At 36.1% G+C, this 18687-nt stretch overlaps 2 protein-coding genes across 4 annotated transcripts; both read left to right on the top strand.

Moving 5' to 3' along the window:
* Nucleotides 1–731: 731 nt before the first annotated feature.
* LOC132629056 (phosphoenolpyruvate carboxylase) lies at nt 732–9298 on the top strand. 3 transcript variants are annotated; one of them, XM_060344800.1, is made up of 11 exons: nt 732–887; nt 1951–2170; nt 3044–3435; nt 3833–3917; nt 4569–4791; nt 5235–5338; nt 5446–5533; nt 6065–6219; nt 6583–7581; nt 7927–8313; nt 8710–9298. In XM_060344800.1, exons 2-11 carry the CDS (start codon nt 2003–2005, stop codon nt 9001–9003), a joined length of 2895 nt encoding a protein of 964 aa, XP_060200783.1. In that variant the 5' UTR covers nt 732–887; nt 1951–2002; the 3' UTR covers nt 9004–9298. The 3 variants fall into 3 exon arrangements, with proteins under 3 accessions (XP_060200783.1, XP_060200793.1, XP_060200787.1); XM_060344810.1 differs by lacking the exon at nt 732–887 and adding an exon at nt 902–1008; XM_060344804.1 differs by lacking the exon at nt 732–887 and adding an exon at nt 1107–1233.
* A 2517-nt stretch (nt 9299–11815) lies between these two features.
* LOC132629050 (AAA-ATPase At3g50940-like) lies at nt 11816–14735 on the top strand. Its single transcript, XM_060344795.1, has 2 exons — nt 11816–13591; nt 14115–14735. Exons 1-2 carry the CDS (start codon nt 12623–12625, stop codon nt 14595–14597), a joined length of 1452 nt encoding a protein of 483 aa, XP_060200778.1. The 5' UTR covers nt 11816–12622; the 3' UTR covers nt 14598–14735.
* The last annotated feature ends 3952 nt before the right edge of the window (nt 14736–18687 follow it).

The following is an 18687-nucleotide window of genomic DNA, read 5'->3' as shown; positions in this document are numbered from 1 at the left end:
TTGTTTGTTGGCAAAAGGTGGGTCTTGATTCTTGAAATTCTGATCATCCTCAAAAAAGGTAATGAAAGATCTTTAGGCATATTCAAACAACAATAATAACAACATACTCAGTGTAGTTCCACAAATAAGATTAGGGGATGGAAGGATGTACGCAGATTTTATCTCTATTTTATGAGGTATAGACACTATTTCCGATAAACTTTCGGCTCGAAAGAACAGATAAGGATGTGAAGCATGATATCAGAAAAAAATATGACAACAAAATAACAAGATAAAACACAAAGGTGACAACAAATAGCAAGAGGAGACTACTGATACTACTAATAATAGTGAAAAGGACAAAATTAGGCATATTCCTTTACATAAGAAGTAGAACCAAAAAGCACTTTACTGAACCTCAAGTACTTCCTTTCGACCTAGAATTGAGGCATGAAACGAGCCAATCACATTTATTCAAGAAAATATATCCCAAATATAAAAATTATACTCTCAATATTTCAATTTGTGTTACACTTTCTTTTAGTTTGTTTAAAAAAAATGATACATTTATTGTATTTAGAAATAATTTATAACTTAAAACTTTAATTTTTACACTTAATCAAATAATTTACCACCAAACTAATATTTATAACTTGTTTTAGTTCATAAATTTAAAAAAACTTCAATTTTTTTTAAAACTTCGTGTCTAACCGAACTATTTAAAGCAAATTGACTTATAAAGCAGATAGTACTGCAATAATGGTGCCAAGAGCCACCTCTCCATCTATATATATATATATATATAACTAACATCATACACTGCTTTTTGCATCACACTCACCTCTTATCTCCCCTCAAATCAAATCCCAAATTTCTTCTTCATTTGTACATCAAATTTCAAGATTCAGGTACCCCTATATCTCTGTAACTTCCATTTTTCATTTTTCACTAGCAAATTCAATAGAACCTACTTTTCTTTTTCACTATACATTTGTAGAAAAACTGTCAACACATGTGGATCTGATCTCAGTAATTTTCCTTTTGATTTTTGTAATTCCATTACTTATGTGTTCATCTAACTTTGATTCATACTCTATATACATGTTTAAAAATTCACTAAATAAGCACAAATAACCAATTTTAAACATAAAGTTCAAATCTTGGAACTGTTTGAATTAAAACCAATTTGTAGGAAAGAGATTGTTTTGTATGTGTTTTTTCTCATTCATTTGTAGATCAAATTTCAAGATTCAGGTACTCATATATGTGTGCTATAGTTACACTAGCAAATTCAATTACAAATTCAAGTAAAGTTACTATTTTTCCACTCATACAATGTATATATTTGTAAAAGAAATGTCTTTCTAAACACCCATTGGCCATTTTTGCAATCTGAATCATGTGGATCCAATCTGTTAAATGATTTTTCTTTTTGATTTTGTAAATCCATCAATTGAAAGTTAGGCTTATGTAGAGTGTTACTCATGTGTTCATCTAGTTTTGACTCAGATTTTGCATGCGTTAAGAAATTCACTAAATAAGCATAAGTAATTGTTTTCGAACCTTTAAATCAAACTAGTTGTGGTAGAATATGGAACCCGGTCCCATAAAGTTCAAATCTTGAAGCTTTGCCTCAGACCCTGTATATGTATTGAACCGAGTTGTGGTATACCGAACCCATAAAGTTCAAATCTTGGGCGCAGATGTAGAGTCTTACTTATGGATGCACAATAACCTAGCACTTTTGCCCACCCTTTATATGTGTTAAAACAAGTTGTGGTAGAATCCAAACCCATAAAGTTTAAATCTTGGATTCGCCTCTAAGTGTGTTAGTCGATAAGAATTTAACTCACTGGATTTTGCCATCTGGGGTTTTCCGTATGACATAGAAATGTGGCTTACAATGGTCTAATACTCCATATTTTTGTGGTTTCTGTGATTTGTAAAAATCAATTATTTTGTTGTTTGCAGGGTGTTTGATAGTTGAATTTACGAGTGGATAGGGTTGTGGAAGAGTGAGAAAATGGCGACTCGGAATTTGGAGAAATTGGCATCCATTGATGCTCAATTGAGGGCTTTGGTGCCTAAAAAGGTTTCTGAGGATGACAAGCTTGTTGAGTATGATGCTTTGCTTTTGGATAGTTTCCTTGACATTCTTCAGGATTTGCATGGAGAGGATCTCAAGGAAACGGTATATACATTATGTTTTTTTTTTTTTTCACTTTTGTTGGTACATCCACACTTGTTGATCTTTTTTTGAGGAATTATGTTTAATCCGGGAAATGATTAGCCAATCGTCGGTCATCTTCCAAGCTACGTTGCCACACTTGTGTTGAATCCTCCAAAAATACACAACTTTTGGCGGATCTGACATGTATCTGGGGACGTATTTGAAGAGTCCGAGCAACATAGGTTTCAAGTTTCATTGTTTTTCCTTGGTTTTAGATAACCGAGATCAAATTGGATTTGGTGGTTTGGGTGGGTTGTTTTGCTTCCTTTTTCAATTTTTTTCTTGTTTGAAGCTAAAGATTTTATATTCATTCTCTAAAAAAGATTGGATCTTTATATCTGTTTTGATAGAGTTGGACATAAATATTCATTCTTTAACAATTTTAAATTAAACTGTATTTTGTACTGACATATGCTTTCTTATTGGTGGATTACTCATAAAGTGGCTGTTGTTTGGGTAGTTTGACTAAGGTAGTGGAAATGTTCAAATCTCTATAGTCATTTGTGAGATCCTAAACTTGGTGTTGACCAAACTGTCCATTGAGTTGATTGCACTTCATTAACATAAATCAATTGAGAACAACTTTTAAGACCGGGCCGGGAGTTTTGGTTCAATGTCAAAGGTAGTAAAATGTCGGATGTGTGATAGGCAGACGTCACTAGTTCGAATTTTAATGTGAACCAAAAAGGGTGTTTAAGTGGAGAAGGGTAGAAGGACGGACACTCACTGAATTTTGGAGTTGAAAACAACAGATTTCTTGATTATCTAAAAAAATATAGTAACTACATGTAAGACTGGTCAGTGTTAACATTTTTTTCTTTAATCTTATACTAGGTCATGGAATGTTATGAACTTTCTGCGGAGTACGAAGGCAAGCGTGATCCAAAGAAGCTCGAGGAGCTTGGTAATGTGTTGACAAGTTTGGATCCAGGGGATTCCATTGTCATTGCTAAAGCTTTCTCTCACATGCTTAATTTGGCCAACTTGGCCGAGGAGGTGCAGATTGCCTACCGTCGACGACAAAAGTTGAAAAAGGGTGACTTTGCTGATGAGGGCAATGCAACAACTGAATCTGATATTGAAGAAACTTTCAAGAGGCTTGTTGGGGACTTGAACAAGTCTCCTCAAGAAGTTTTCGATGCTCTGAAGAATCAGACAGTGGATCTAGTCTTAACTGCTCATCCTACTCAATCTGTCAGAAGATCGTTGCTTCAAAAGCATGGGAGGTCTGCTCTTTAATTACCAATCTTTTCTTCTCTTGAGCAGTTACATATGTCTCTTATAGTATGTTTGGCCAAGCATCCAAAATGTGCTTATTTTCAAAAGTGTTTCTTGTCGTAAGTGTTTTTCAGAAAAATACTTTTGGAGGGTAGCAATTTGTGTTTATATCAATTTGAAAAGTATTGACCAATAATCTGTCTTGACCAAGGTTCTAAAAGTGCTTATTTATGGGTTGGAAAACAACTTCTCCTACTATTCAAAAGCACTTATGTTTTCCTTAAATTCTTGGAAAAGCATTTCAACTGTCTAAAATAAGCACTTAACTTTTTTTTTTTTTTTTTTTTTCATAAAAAAGCACTTTTGACGTGTTATCTCTTGTTCCGACTTTTCTTATGTTTTCAGGATCCGAGATTGTTTGGCTCAGTTGTATACTAAAGACATTACACCGGATGATAAACAAGAGCTTGATGAGGCTTTACAGAGGGAGGTAAATATCGATTTAGTTACTTTGATGCATGTCATTCCCCTGAATGAGTTTCTGTAGTTTTATCTTAATTTCCAGTTCATTTCTATAGATTTTTTTGACTATTCTGATAAGTATTTGGTGCTTCAAATACATAAAAAGTACTAGAAAATCCTTTATATTTTCTACTGACATATAAATCTCTGAAAGATTAAACAACTCATAGAAAAGTATAGGACGTAAAGTAAAAGTGTTAGCATGGATAGAACATATTCTCAACTTATAGGAATCTCCTATATAGATCTTTTTCTTCCTTTGTGTCCTATCTTTCGCCAAGTTCTCATGAATCCCAAGAAATTGTAGGTTCTTCATACAATATCTGAATTTTCTTGCTTCACGCATATCGTCAAAATTTGAACTCAGCCTCTCTTCTTTATTTCCTCCAGCAATGTCACCATTCATTTTCACTCCTTCATTCTTCATTTTGACTTGACAAATTTAAGCGATACTTTTTTTTTCCCTATAAAGCTGTACAGCTAATTTACCTGAATCGATCATGCATATCAAACAAAATTGGAAAATGAAGACAACGTGATGGTTTTCTCTCTTTAGTCTATATATAATATTTTGGCTTCTTTGTTTCTGTTCTCAATTTTCTCCGATATTTATTTGCAGATTCAAGCTGCTTTCCGCACCGATGAGATTCGGAGGACTGCTCCAACTCCACAAGATGAAATGAGAGCTGGAATGAGCTACTTTCATGAAACTATTTGGAAGGGTGTCCCGAAGTTCCTTCGCCGTGTTGACACAGCTCTTAAAAACATAGGGATTAACGAACGAGTTCCTTACAATGCTCCTCTTATTCAATTTTCCTCTTGGATGGGTGGTGATCGAGATGGTACAATTTCTTTCCGGTAGAAAATGCTAATTTCCAATAAGTTTATAGGAAGTTGAGAAAGCAAAGTACGAGAAACATTGCAACATTCCCTATAGCGAAATGCTGTTATTAGAAAACATATACTCCCTTCGTCCCAATTCATGTGACACTCTTTCCTTTTCGGTCAGTCCCAAAAAGAATGACACCTTTCTATATTTAGTAACACTTTAATTTTAAATATCCATTTCACCTTAATGAGATGATTTGTAACCACACAAACATCTATGGCTTATTTCAGACCACAAATTTCAAAAGTCTTTCGTTCATTCTTAAATTACGTGCCCAGTCAGACACCATCTCATAAATTGGATGGAAGGAGTATATACATAACACTTTTTTGGTAATGGATCTTTTGAAGACTCCTCTTATGTTTGTCACCTATCTTTGTCTGATACTAAATGTAGGTAATCCAAGAGTGACTCCTGAGGTGACAAGAGATGTCTGCTTATTAGCAAGAATGATGGCAGCGAATTTGTACTATTCGCAAATAGAGGAGCTCATGTTTGAGGTATCGACGAACAACTTAATATTTTCCAATTTGCTCTTTGATCCATCTTGAAGCATTGTGTCACTTCCAAGGTCTTTTACATGCTTCTAACTCGTACGTTCTTTCAGTTATCTATGTGGCGTTGCAATGATGAGCTTCGTGAACGAGCAGCTGAACTTTACAATTCCTCAAGGAGAGACACCAAGCACTACATAGGTAACTAGTGCAATTCTTTTTTGAGGATTTTGCACAAATAGCAATCAGAAGGACAAGACAAGCAAGTTCCACATATTAATATTATAGCTTGTTTGACCAAGCTTCTAAAATCAGCTTCTTTGAAAAATTGATTTTTTTCCAAAAGTGCTTTCAGAATAGTACTTCTGGTGAGAAGCAGTTTGTGTTTGGATAATTAATTTGAAGCACACTTTTGAGCAACAATTAGTGTTTGTCCAAACTTTTAAATGTGCTTCTAAGTGTATTTTCTCAAAAGTGTTTTTCAAAAAATTACTTTTGGGGAGAACTACTTTTTTCAGCTTCTGCTTACACTCAAAAACACTATTTTTTCTCCTAAAAGCTTGGTCAAACACCTTAACTTTTTTTTAAAAAAAAGCACTTTTAGCCTTGGAGAAGCTTGGCCAAACAGGTTATTAGTAGAACTGTCTTAATTTTAATTTGAATCAGTGGTAGTCTCTTTAATGGATGGAGAAATTGTATAATTCGAGCCTTCAACTTTTCCTTTTGATGTAGAATTCTGGAAAACAATTCCACCAAGTGAACCATATCGTGTAGTTCTTGGAGATGTGAGAGATAAGCTGTATCAGACACGTGAGCGTACTCGCCAAGTGTTAGCCCATGGAATCTCTGATGTTCCCGAGGAGGCAACTTACAATAATATTGAGCAGGTATCTACTACTTGTGACCCTTTCTATATGAAGAGCATTCAATTAATCGAAACGTGCATCTTTAGTCCTTTTATGTAGAAATATGCTGTATTTGAACTACTTTTAGAAGTATATTACCATCAAATATGGAATATTAATACAAGATTAACATAACATATCAGTGATTAAGTGGTGGAACGGTTAATAATTATGGTAAATTTGTGAACATTCACCGACAGAGTGAATGTTAAGCAGGGAACGATCATTAATCTTGAATACATCACTTTGTTTCCTTGAATAACTCGAGTACTTGACATACTAATTTGAGAAAATAATTGCTTTTGTCTGAATATGATGCTTATGTGGTTTGTACATTTTATGCAGTTCTTGGAACCTCTTGAGCTCTGCTATAGATCTCTTTGTGATTGTGGTGATCGTCCCATAGCCGATGGAAGCCTATTGGATTTTCTAAGACAAGTTTCTACCTTTGGACTCTCATTTGTCAAACTCGACATACGACAAGAGTCGGACCGCCACACTGACGTCCTCGATGCCATTACCCAATACTTGGAAATAGGTTCATATCGCGAATGGTCTGAAGAACGTAGACAGGAATGGCTTCTTTCCGAACTCCAGGGCAAGAGGCCTTTATTCGGACCCGATCTTCCAAAAACCGAAGAAATTGCTGATGTCTTAGATACCCTCCACGTCATTTCCGAACTCCCATCAGACTGCTTCGGGGCATACATCATTTCAATGGCCACCGCCCCATCCGATGTGCTGGCGGTTGAGCTCCTACAGCGCGAATGCCATGTCAAGAAACCTTTACGAGTGGTCCCCCTTTTTGAGAAATTGGATGATCTGGAAGCCGCTCCTGCTGCTGTTGCACGTCTCTTCTCGATCGAATGGTACAGAAACCGGATCAATGGGAAGCAAGAAGTCATGATTGGGTATTCGGACTCTGGCAAGGATGCCGGTCGGTTATCAGCAGCCTGGCAGCTATATAAAGCTCAAGAGGAGCTAGTAAAAGTTGCCAAAGAACATGGTGTGAAGCTAACTATGTTCCACGGTAGAGGTGGTACAGTAGGAAGAGGAGGTGGGCCCACCCATCTTGCTATATTGTCTCAACCACCTGACACTATCACAGGATCTCTCCGTGTCACAGTTCAGGGTGAAGTTATTGAGCAATCGTTCGGGGAGGAACACTTGTGTTTTAGAACTCTCCAACGTTTCACTGCTGCTACCCTTGAACATGGGATGCATCCACCAGTCTCTCCAAAACCAGAATGGCGTGCACTTATGGATGAGATTGCAGTTATTGCTACAGAGAAGTATAGGTCTATTGTTTTCAAAGAACCCCGATTTGTTGAGTATTTCCGCTTGGTAAGTGTCCGAGGAAAATGCTACTCCTCCGTCCCAATTTATGTGACTCTTTTCTTTTTAGTTAGTCCAAAAAGAATGACACCTTCTATATTTAGTAACTTCAAAATACCCATTTTACCCTTAACTAGATGATTTATAGCCATACAAGTATTTATGGCTTGTTTTGGGCCAGAAGTTTCAAAAGTCTTCCTTTCTTAAACTTCGTGCTCAGTCAAACACCATCACATAAATTGGGATAAAGGGAGTGCCTTATATCTGTTCTCAATTCTTTGGTACAAGTAGATATAATAATAGACATTGCATTGAGTTGATCTGTGTTAATCTTTCTTTCGATAACGATTGCAGGCCACACCTGAGCTAGAGTATGGTCGGATGAACATTGGTAGTCGTCCATCAAAGCGTAAACCCAGTGGAGGAATAGAATCACTCAGAGCTATTCCATGGATCTTTGCCTGGACTCAGACTAGGTTTCATCTCCCTGTCTGGCTTGGCTTTGGGGCAGCATTTAAGTATGCTGTTGACAAGGATATCAAAAACCTACGCATGTTTCACGAGATGTACAATGGATGGCCGTTCTTTAGAGTCACTATTGACTTGGTTGAGATGGTGTTCGCCAAGGGAGACCCAGGAATTGCAGCTTTGTACGACAAGCTTCTCGTTTCAGAAGATTTGTGGTCCTTCGGTGAGCTTTTGAGGTCCAACTATGAGGAGACAAGAAGCCTGCTGCTCCAGGTAACTCTTCACAAATCTTGAAAAGTATCTATCATCACTTGCTATGTCTGGTTGCTTGAAAGGGGGCCTTGGTGCAACGGTAAGGTTTCCTTCATGTGACCTATAGATCACGGGTTACTGATACTTGCCTTAGGGTAGGCTGTCTCTATGTTGCTCATACTCTCCAAAAATGTTGCTGCAATCGTGTCGATCCTTAAAATATGCACTACTTTTGAAGGATCTGACATGCATGCTGCACTCGTGTTGGATCCTTAAAAAATGCACTACTTATGGAGGATCCTACATGCACCCGACATTTTTGAAGAGTCCGAGCAATACTACATCACACCCTTTTATGTTTGATTGCTTGAGAACTCATTGCTTCAAGTTACATTTTCAACTGTTCTTTCTTAATAGATTGCTGGACACAAGGATCTTCTGGAGGGAGACCCCTACTTGAAACAACGACTCAGGCTTCGTGATTCCTACATCACGACCTTGAACGTGTTGCAAGCCTACACTCTAAAGCGTATACGTGATCCAAGCTACCATGTCACACTGAGGCCTCATATTTCCAAGGAATACATGGAATCGAAGTCAGCTGCTGAACTAATTACTCTGAACCCTACAAGTGAATATGCTCCTGGCTTGGAGGACACACTCATTTTGACCATGAAGGGTGTTGCTGCTGGACTGCAGAACACGGGCTAATGCAAAGAACCCCGGTCGTGTTTTTCTAATTATATACTTGAAAAGCATCAATCTGGTTTACGAAAGATGATGCATTGTTCATCATGTTGTGTTTCTGTTATGTTTTTGAGGTGGTGTTGTATTTTTTCCACCCTATAGAGATCATGTTTGATCGAGTTGCTGGTCGCTAGGCCTCGAAAATAAGACTGCATTTGAGCAATATTGTACCAGCATGAACTGTAATCCCATTGCTGGTTTAATGAAATATCTGTTTGCTTCCAACATCCAAAAAAATGGACTTCTTTTTTGAGGTTAATTTCTGGTTCTGCTTTCGAGTATCTTTCATTAAAACTGATCATGCACTTCATATTTTCCCGGTGATTGCTCGGGGAAATATATAGCCCCTCACGTCAATCTCACTAGCCTCTCATTGAACGACGACAGGGGAGCAAATCCAACTATAGACACTCGCATTGGGTTTAGGGATAATCAAGCGTGAACCGATGACTTCCACCGCATAAAGGTGACACTCTATTGCAAAGTTACATCCCATACCTATCACATCGAGAAATAGAACTGACTAATCTTAAGTTAGATGGTGGATCGAAATAGAACTGACTAATCTTAAGTTAGATGGTGGATCGATCATAAGGAGAGTATGAAACTAAAGCAAACAGTGATATATCAAGAGTCTATGAGAGGTCTACCATCTCTATTGCTTTTCCTTCAACGTTTCACGATCGTAAGTTGACTGTTTTTTTTTTTTTTTTTTTTCATGTTGTCTATTTATCTTTTGGAAGAATCTCATACACATTTAAAAAATTATTGGAGATGTACCATATGGTTACAGTTTACCTAGTTTTTGGTGAAGTTTACTGACTATTGTAAGAATTCAAAATAACTTGTAGGGTGTGTTTGCCTGTTTGGTACAACTGGAAGTTATTTTTCTCTGGTATTTGGTTGACAGAAAACATTTTTAAAATGGGGAAAAATGACTTTTCACACTTCTGGGTGAAAATCATTATAGTTACAAAAATCTAGACTTTAATTCCATATTGTTATAAAATGGAAATAAGTACTAATATATGTAAGTAGTAAAAGTCAGACAGAGAGAGAAAAGAGCAATATTATACCTCGTTTTACTATTTTTGGTTGGTCTCTCCATCAACAGAATATTACTTGAGAATGTTATATTGCTACAGTGATAGACCAACTAGGACAGAAATAAAGCATTGGGTCGAACTCTGCTTTGGTGTCAAGGTAATAGCTATGAATAGTTATAGACTTCCGGGAAAGAGTAGAAGAATGAGACCTATTATGGGACATACAATGCATTACAGACGTATGATCATTGAGCTTCAACCAGGTTATTCTGAAACATCCCGAAATTTAATTGATTTATTTATTCCCTTTTTACATATGGAGGAAGACAATTTATATTTACAGGACAATTAACACACGGTTCCTTTATCCCCTTTTACCTTTCGTGATAAATTGGCTAAACTCATAAAAAAAAAAAACAAAAAAAAAAAATAGCATTAAAATCGATTTTTATTGACCAATCAGAATATTAATTGAGAATGTTATATTGCTACAGTGATAGCAAATAGGCTCACGTGGCATCATCCACAAAACTTTGTGACCAAGTATACTCCTCTCCAAGTCCCAAATGGACAAACATATTACTATTTACGACACATGATATTTATTTCAACTAATATTTAAATATTATTATTAATCTTTAGTACTCAAAATTTATATCAATATACTCTCCGATTTACTAATATCTTTATGAATCTTTAACTTATATATATATATATATATATTTTAACTTATATTTCTTCCGAGAAACATTTTCCACGCACAAACCCAACATTGAAAAATACTATAGGAAAACATTTTTTTTATAAAAGATTATTTTGTCGTACCAAACATTCTCCTCATTCGAAAGTGATGAAAAGACAAGATCGTTGAAATGGAGTGGATTAAGAATCACGCAGTGTCTGCTTTAAATATTAGTGGAGATTAAAAAAAAAATACTATGTGATATTTTCCATTTATTTATCTAAGTCTTGACAGACTTAGTGTATAAGTTATGAGTTCACCCAAATTCAATAATTTTAATTCAAACTCTGTCTATTTATGTTAAAAAATTCATTAAATATATATAATTTTAGATCTGCCTTTGATGCATGTGCTGACGCGAGATAACAGATACACTCGGCAGAATTAAGTTATGTGCAGGCAAATTAATCTGAATACCACGATTATAAAAAGGGAAAAACAGACAACGTTGCCAAAGATAACGTGGTAAGTTGTTGTTTAATAATTGTAGCTCAATTGTTGTCTGCTTCTGTCACTGGTGAGTCGAAAAATTGAAATTTTATTTGCTAAGGACAAGTACTCATTTCATCTTCTTGTATTACTAGTGGGTGGTGAGTCATCAAAAATAAAAATGTCTTAGATGAGGACAGATGTTCTTTATTACCAATTAAATATGGCTGTTCGTGAAACCTTTTGCCCCATTTTGCTGGCCAATCTTGAAATATACTTCGTCCACACGGAAAAGGTACTTGCATGTGAAGTTCAAAACCTGCTAGCTTACTAATAATATAATATAATGATGATTATGATATGTTGATTAGGATTGTTCAAGAAAATCCGAAAAAAATCGAACTAAATCCAAAACCAAATCAGGGATGATTATGTTCTTTGACTTGATTTAGTTTAGTATTAAATTAAAGATAAGCCGACATTAATAACATGTCTAATTCCACAATAAAAGAGATTTGTTTCCAAACAAATTTGTCCATCAGTATTATTGAAAATCATAATGGGAATATAGGCTGTTACGTCTCCACATTGTGTGTCTGGTTCGATTGTTTAGCCAACTCTTTCAATTGAATAATGCTTGATTCCCAGCATCTACGTCTGAGTCAAATTGAGCAAGGGCAACCATTTCCTATATTGTGCCAATTCTAGTTTCAAAATTACCGCATACTTGTTTTATACGGAGTAGTTTTCAACCAGGTTGTGATATGTTATTAGTCAAGCACTAGCACCCCTTCAGAGTAAGTCTTTTATTGTTATCAATGAAATCAAAAAAAAAAAAAAAAAACAATGCATTTCATATAACTTGATACTTGTAACTTAATTCTTTACTCATTCCATACTGGTTAGGCTTGGTTTGATATTTAAGAGAAAAAATTACCAAACTAACTCTATATACAAATATTTAATTTATAATTTTTTAAGAAAGGAATCTTACAAAACTTGAGATGTACATAGTCCACATTGAAGGATTACTTAACAGTCAAGTTCAAAACTAATATTATACTAATAATATAATGATGACTGTGATTGATGATCCTTGCAGCTGACGTGATGCTAATTACGCTATTTCCGTTAAATTTCTAGGCCGGTGGTGGATGATTGTTTCCCAGAAACTACCAAGTCTACTTTAAATGTATTTTTTATTCTAACTTTATTGAAAAGGCCATTATACTATGAAGTAAGTTTCCTCTCTATAAATATTATATCTTTGAACTCTTTGGACAAGTCATTCTCAAACAAAGAATCCATTCTAAGTTCTTCTAACATACCTTAGCTGAAGATCTTGTACTTCAAGCTTGAAAACAAAATGTCTCCTGAAGATATGGCTAATGCGAAAGCCATCATTTCGACTGTTGCATCTGTTGCTGCTACAGCGATGCTCGTTCGAAGCATCGTCCATGACTTCATCCCAAAGGAATTCCGAAGCTACATAAGTTTCTACGATCTCTTTCATCGTTTCTCTTCTCAATTCACCATCCTCATCCATGAATTTCAAGGGCCATCCCCGAACCTGGTGTTCGAGGCGGTTGAAGTCTATTTGGGAACCATAGTGAACTCTTCGACTAAGAGTATCCGGTTAGGCAAGACGGAGAATGACAAGGGTCTTGTTATTACCATGGACAATGACGAAGAGATCGTCGATGTTTTTGAGGATATTAAGGTGACATGGAGAATGGAGTGTAGGAAAATCGACTCAGGGAGCCAGAATGAAGAGATAAAAGATATGATTGCAGCTCTATGTTCTGAACTCAGAGTTTATGAGCTGAGTTTCCATAAGAAACACAAGGAAAAGGTGTTGAAATCGTATTTGCCTTTCATTATGGAGAGATCAAAGGCCGCGAAAGAAGAATCCAGGGCTATAAAGTTGTTTTCAAATTACAGAAACTGGGGTTCTGGTGGTATGAATCTTGAACACCCTATGACATTCGACACTCTGGCTATGGACGAAGAGATAAAGAGCGCGTTAATCGATGACTTGGCGGGTTTTGTGAAGGGGAAAGACTACTATAACAGGATCGGGAAAGCTTGGAAACGAGGCTACTTGCTCTATGGCCCTCCTGGAACTGGTAAATCAAGCTTGATTGGTGCTATGGCGAATCATCTGAACTATGATATCTATGATTTGGATCTTACGGAAGTTCGTAGCAATTCGAATCTAAGGTCGTTGCTACTCGGCATGTCTGGCCGTTCAATTCTTGTGATCGAGGACATTGACTGCGGCATCAAGCTAGAAAACAGAGAAAAGGATGAAGAAAAGGAAAATAAACACAACAGGGTGAGTACATAAATCAATACGAGTTCATTTTTCAGCTCAAATTACATTTTTTCTTAGAGAAAATGACAAAAATGGTCTGTCATGTTTGAGGGTAGGTTCAAATAGTCCCTATGCACTTTAATTGTTTTGATCCTTTAAGTTTGTCAAAACGTAACACTTTTAGTCTTCGTCAAATATTAACTAACATTGTCTGGTAGATATGACGGAAACTATGAAAAAAGAAAAAGAAAATAAGCGGCAACTCACATTTAGAGGAACTATTTTGTCGTTTCTGCCATGTTAATTTATTTTGAGAGTCTGGTGCAACTAGTTTTTTGTCTTGCATATTTTAGGATTTGAGGGGAATTTCTTGGTGTTTATAGTTTTTTTTTTCCACTGTTTCCGTCAAATCTACCGGACAGAGTTCGGTAAGTACCTTACGGAGACTAAAAGGGTTAACTTTTGACAAACTTAACATAAGGGAACAGTTTTGTCATTTTCTCTATTTTCTTGCCTCAACTCATGTTGCTTCTGTTTACACCAGGTGACACTGTCAGGGATACTTAATTTTCTTGACGGGATTTGGTCGTGTTGTGGAGAGGAACGGATAATTGTGGTCACGACCAACCACATAGATAAACTAGATGCAGCACTGCTGAGACCTGGACGAATGGACATGCGCATACACATGTCATATTGCAAGTTATCAGCGTTCAAGCAGTTGGTTTTCAACTACTTGGGGATTCGTCAACACGAAATGTTTGATCAGATCGGACAGCTCCTAGAAGAAGTGGAAGTTACTCCGGCTGAAGTTGCGGGAGAACTGTTAAAGAGCAAGAATCCCACTATATCCCTTCAAGGTCTTGTTGAATTTCTTGAAAATAAAATTGCAGAAAGAGAGAGGTTGAAAGCTGAGACAGATTTGACAGCGAAGAACGGGGTATCAGAGGAAGAACCGAAAGATGCAACAAATCCTGAATCTATGCTCGATTCTTCCGAGGATCTTACATTGTTGATCTCTAGATGAAGATGGAGGCTATTTTCTACCCTCCTTTTTCTTTCTTCTTCTTGTTTTCTTTAAGGAAGACGATTGTAGGACCTGAGAGAGATGTTTATCCCATATCAACTGACAAGAATAAATATATTTAGAGTTGTTTTTCTTAAAGCTGGGAAGTACTTTGAGTTTTATCTACTTTTTCTTTCCAGCAAGATGCTTCCAAACATGGTTACCCTATGTTTCATCTCACAAAAGCATTACATGCCAACTCTTGGCGTTAAGAACTGCCAGGGTCAACAGAAATTGACACGACTAATGGTAACTTTCTGCAGGCGATGGATAGATATATACAACCAGTGGCGGATCCAGAATTTTCATTCAGAGTGTTCGGAAAAACAAAAAGCTAAATATACACTGTCATTTTTTACCGAGGGTGTTCAAAAGTTAATATATGCATATAAACACAGAAAATTTATCATATATATACACTGTAATTTTTTGTCGAGGGTGTTCGGGTGAACACCCTGGCCTCCAACTAGATCCGCCCCTGTATACAACAACTGAACTTTAACCCCAATTTAGTTGAGGCCAGCTATATGAATTCCCAATAACCATCCGGTTCCTTTGGAGCTCTTTCCATCCAATACTCAATAGTTTACTTTTTAAGACAAAGTTCTTTAAAACCAGGAATTCTCTAAATCTCACCCTTCTCTCTACACTAACATATAATCTTTGACAAAACTGAAAAAACTTTAGCCAAACACCAGAGCTAACATATGTGAAATCTATTCATTTAAATCTTTAGCAATTTAGATATGAAATACAAAAGCAAATCATAATTGATTAGACCAGTTGTTCTTAGATTTGTTTGAAATGCCAATGAGAATAAGTTGTTCTAGATATTGAAGATTTGAGAATTATAAATTTAGAATTTCGTGTTTCCTTCCAACATACCCTATGGGTTTATCAATCCAACAAAAACTCATTGTCAGGGGGCAACAGAACCTAATTCACCACCAAAATCTACTCTAGATCTTCTCAAAATGCCAAGTCTTTGCAATTAATATGGTCAGGCAAATGCTGATTTCAGTAGGTTAATAAATCATCTGTCAAATATTCACGATAGCCTCATTCCCATATGATTCATCTAGGACATGCACAAACATGCTAAGCAGACACGGACTTGAGGTACCAAAAAGCTAGCAAATGCTTTGCAGAATGATACTCAAACTTCTGGAAATAAATTAACATGTTTATATGAACTCAAGCAAAAAATTGAAAGTTGATTTATACCTTTATAGACCAATTCCATACCAAGCTACTAGTTCAAGTGTAAAAACGAAAGTTTATTCATCTACTATAGGGCCTTAGTACATACTCTGTGCACAAAAGTTATACTCAGAAGCATACAACTTTCTCCTTCCATAAGTAGCGAGTGTGTCATTTCTCAAGAAGTTGGGAAGATCAGTCATTTCTGGTTCCTGAAGTTTACGATTTACAGTACGAAGATAATTACCTTCAACTCTCAGAAGAATTTACACTTATCAAATAGGCTCTTTGAAGTAACTTAGATTGGATAAAACAAGAGACAACACTCTTTCATACCTGAGCTGCATCTAAGTGTAAATCTTTCCCTCAGCCATACGTGCTGCCATCATAAGAGTTTCTGTAGCTCCTGCAGGGGTAATCAACTTGGAAGCTGGCAATCATCCAACACTGCATCTGCATAGTAGTCTTCAAAAGAAAGTCCTAAAGGAAATCAAAAGAAAACTAGTGAATACTCCAGAACACGCTTCATCCTTAACCAGATGATCTTCTTAACCAATTGTAACTAGTTGATGAGTACTATTTGAATGCAACAAATTGATCTTTTTTCTTTTCTTTTTGCAAACTCCACAAGGACTTAATACATTCACGAGGTAGTTTAAACAAACTTATTAGCTTTAATGGCTGAAACTTGTGGATTTGAGTCGTCTTGATGGGAAACTGAAGGAGATAAGCCAGTGAGAGAGAAAAAGAATGGGATACAGCTGCACATTGGGAACTTAAGAATTACATCATTAATAAAATTCTACTCCTATAATTTTACTCAAAATCCTACTTAGTTTTCATGCGATGAACAGATTACCATCTCAAAAACTAAAGAGTAAATATACTACTGAAAAAACAGGAATTAGCGACAGACAACACCAAGTTTTTCAATGACCCAATTCAAGGCCGCAACATGACATCCAACAAGCCACTACCCGCTAGGTGAACCATCAATGATAAATCAAAGAAAACAGCGTAGTTAGGTCTCAAAAGTCTCATAGCATAGAGCTTCAAGCATTTACTATTCTAGTTAGAGACCAACGTCTTGGGGCTAACATGGGATCCACTCAAGGACATAATGATTTAGGTAAATATCTAATGCATTTCCCGACCGGAGAAGTCATTTTTGGAGGAAAAACTATGCGTTTTTGGGATTAGACACAAAACCAAAATGACACCCCTAATTTTTCTTGGCTGTGAGACACATCAAATTTGAATCTAAGTGCCCATAGAAAATGCAAATCAAATAAAGAAAACAAAAATATTAGAGGCAGAGGGGGGTCAAAATTCTTGAATTAATAGAATACAATTAAAAAAATAATTGAAATCGTTCCGAAGGGAATATGTGTCCCGGCACTGCATCATAACATAGATAAATGGAAGTACCTCAACAACATCATGTCATAGTCATGAGGGAATATAACACACAGTAAGTAGCTCAAAATAGTGTAAATGACATAGCACGGGCTCGTCCCACAACATACTAGTAGTTAGTAATAACGGATGATGACTTAAGTGACCTAATGGATGTAGAGTTCTATTTTGTGGTTACTAATATTTAGGAATCTGCTGTAACTTACTCCTCCTATTTACGCTCTGTTGATAGTCATTATCTTTTTTTTTATGTTTATCTTAGCAGATATAGGGGTTGTATAATTCTTTATATACGGTGCCATACCAATCAATAAACAGTACATTATTTTTCCCATCTTCTATTCTCTTCTCTTTAGTTAGAAAGCAGTAATACAAGTTTCAAGTCATGCTTTTGGAAAAGCAAGCAAACCGGAAGCTAAAAGTCTCACTCACCTCCACGCTAATCCTATTTAAGGACGGATTAGTGACGCATTACAAAAAAAATAACTTGTTAGCTACGGGCTATTTAGCAACAGGATAGGGATTCCATAGCTATTTCGCTACGAACAACTTAAAAACATTTTGACTTTAACTAGTATATCTCTACAAGAACTCCCCATTGCAGCTCCCTGAATTTGTCCCTTTTTCTTATTTTGGCACCTCAACTAAGTGTTGTTCCTATTGAATCCTGAGCTCGTCCTCAAGTGTGTCTATCAAACCCTCTAAATCTGATTTTTATTAGAAGCAAAAATTAAACTGTGGTAATGAAGGTGAAGTAATATTTAAATGTGTGGTAAGCTATTCTTTAGGTCATGGATGTGTCGGTTTCTGCTGGTTCAGCTCTTCCATTGCCAGCTTAATTAAGAGCTTACTCTTTTTTTCCCTCTCAATTACTGTTAATCTTAGCTAAAAGATGGCACAATTAAATTAGAATATATATATTAGCATGTTGCTACATTGAAGATAGAATACTGTGCAAGTCAGATTGTGTTTGATAGACACACTTGAGGACGAGGTCAGGCGCTCAATAGGAACAACACTTAGTTAAGGTGCCAAAATGAAAAAAATAGGACAAGTTCGGGGCTGCATATGCATTAAGCCCTCTCCCTTCATGTGAAGGAGTTCAGAGTTCGAGGATCCAAACACCTAGGTGCCGCTTGGCCTTAAAAATTATTCATTCTTTTCCGGAATCAGCGTTTGGCCATGAAAATTCCGAATACAACTTGAAGTTGTATTCGGAATATCAAAAACTCAAAAAACTTGTTTTTCAAAAAAATTTCACTTTTTTCACTTTTTTACAACTACATTTCATCAAAAACTACAATTTCAAAAACTATGGTCAAACACAACTCCAACTCCAACTCCAAAATTCCAAAAAAAAATGTTTTTTTTTTTTTGGTATTTATGGCCAAACGGCACCTTAATTTTGACTAAGAACTCGAATACAGATTCTTCA

This window comes from Lycium barbarum, chromosome 1 (genome assembly GCF_019175385.1).
Source record: "Lycium barbarum isolate Lr01 chromosome 1, ASM1917538v2, whole genome shotgun sequence".
In the NCBI taxonomy this organism is placed as follows: Eukaryota; Viridiplantae; Streptophyta; class Magnoliopsida; order Solanales; family Solanaceae; genus Lycium; species Lycium barbarum.
Note: the sequence above shows the minus strand (reverse complement) of the source record. Positions and strands in the feature narration are given on the sequence as shown.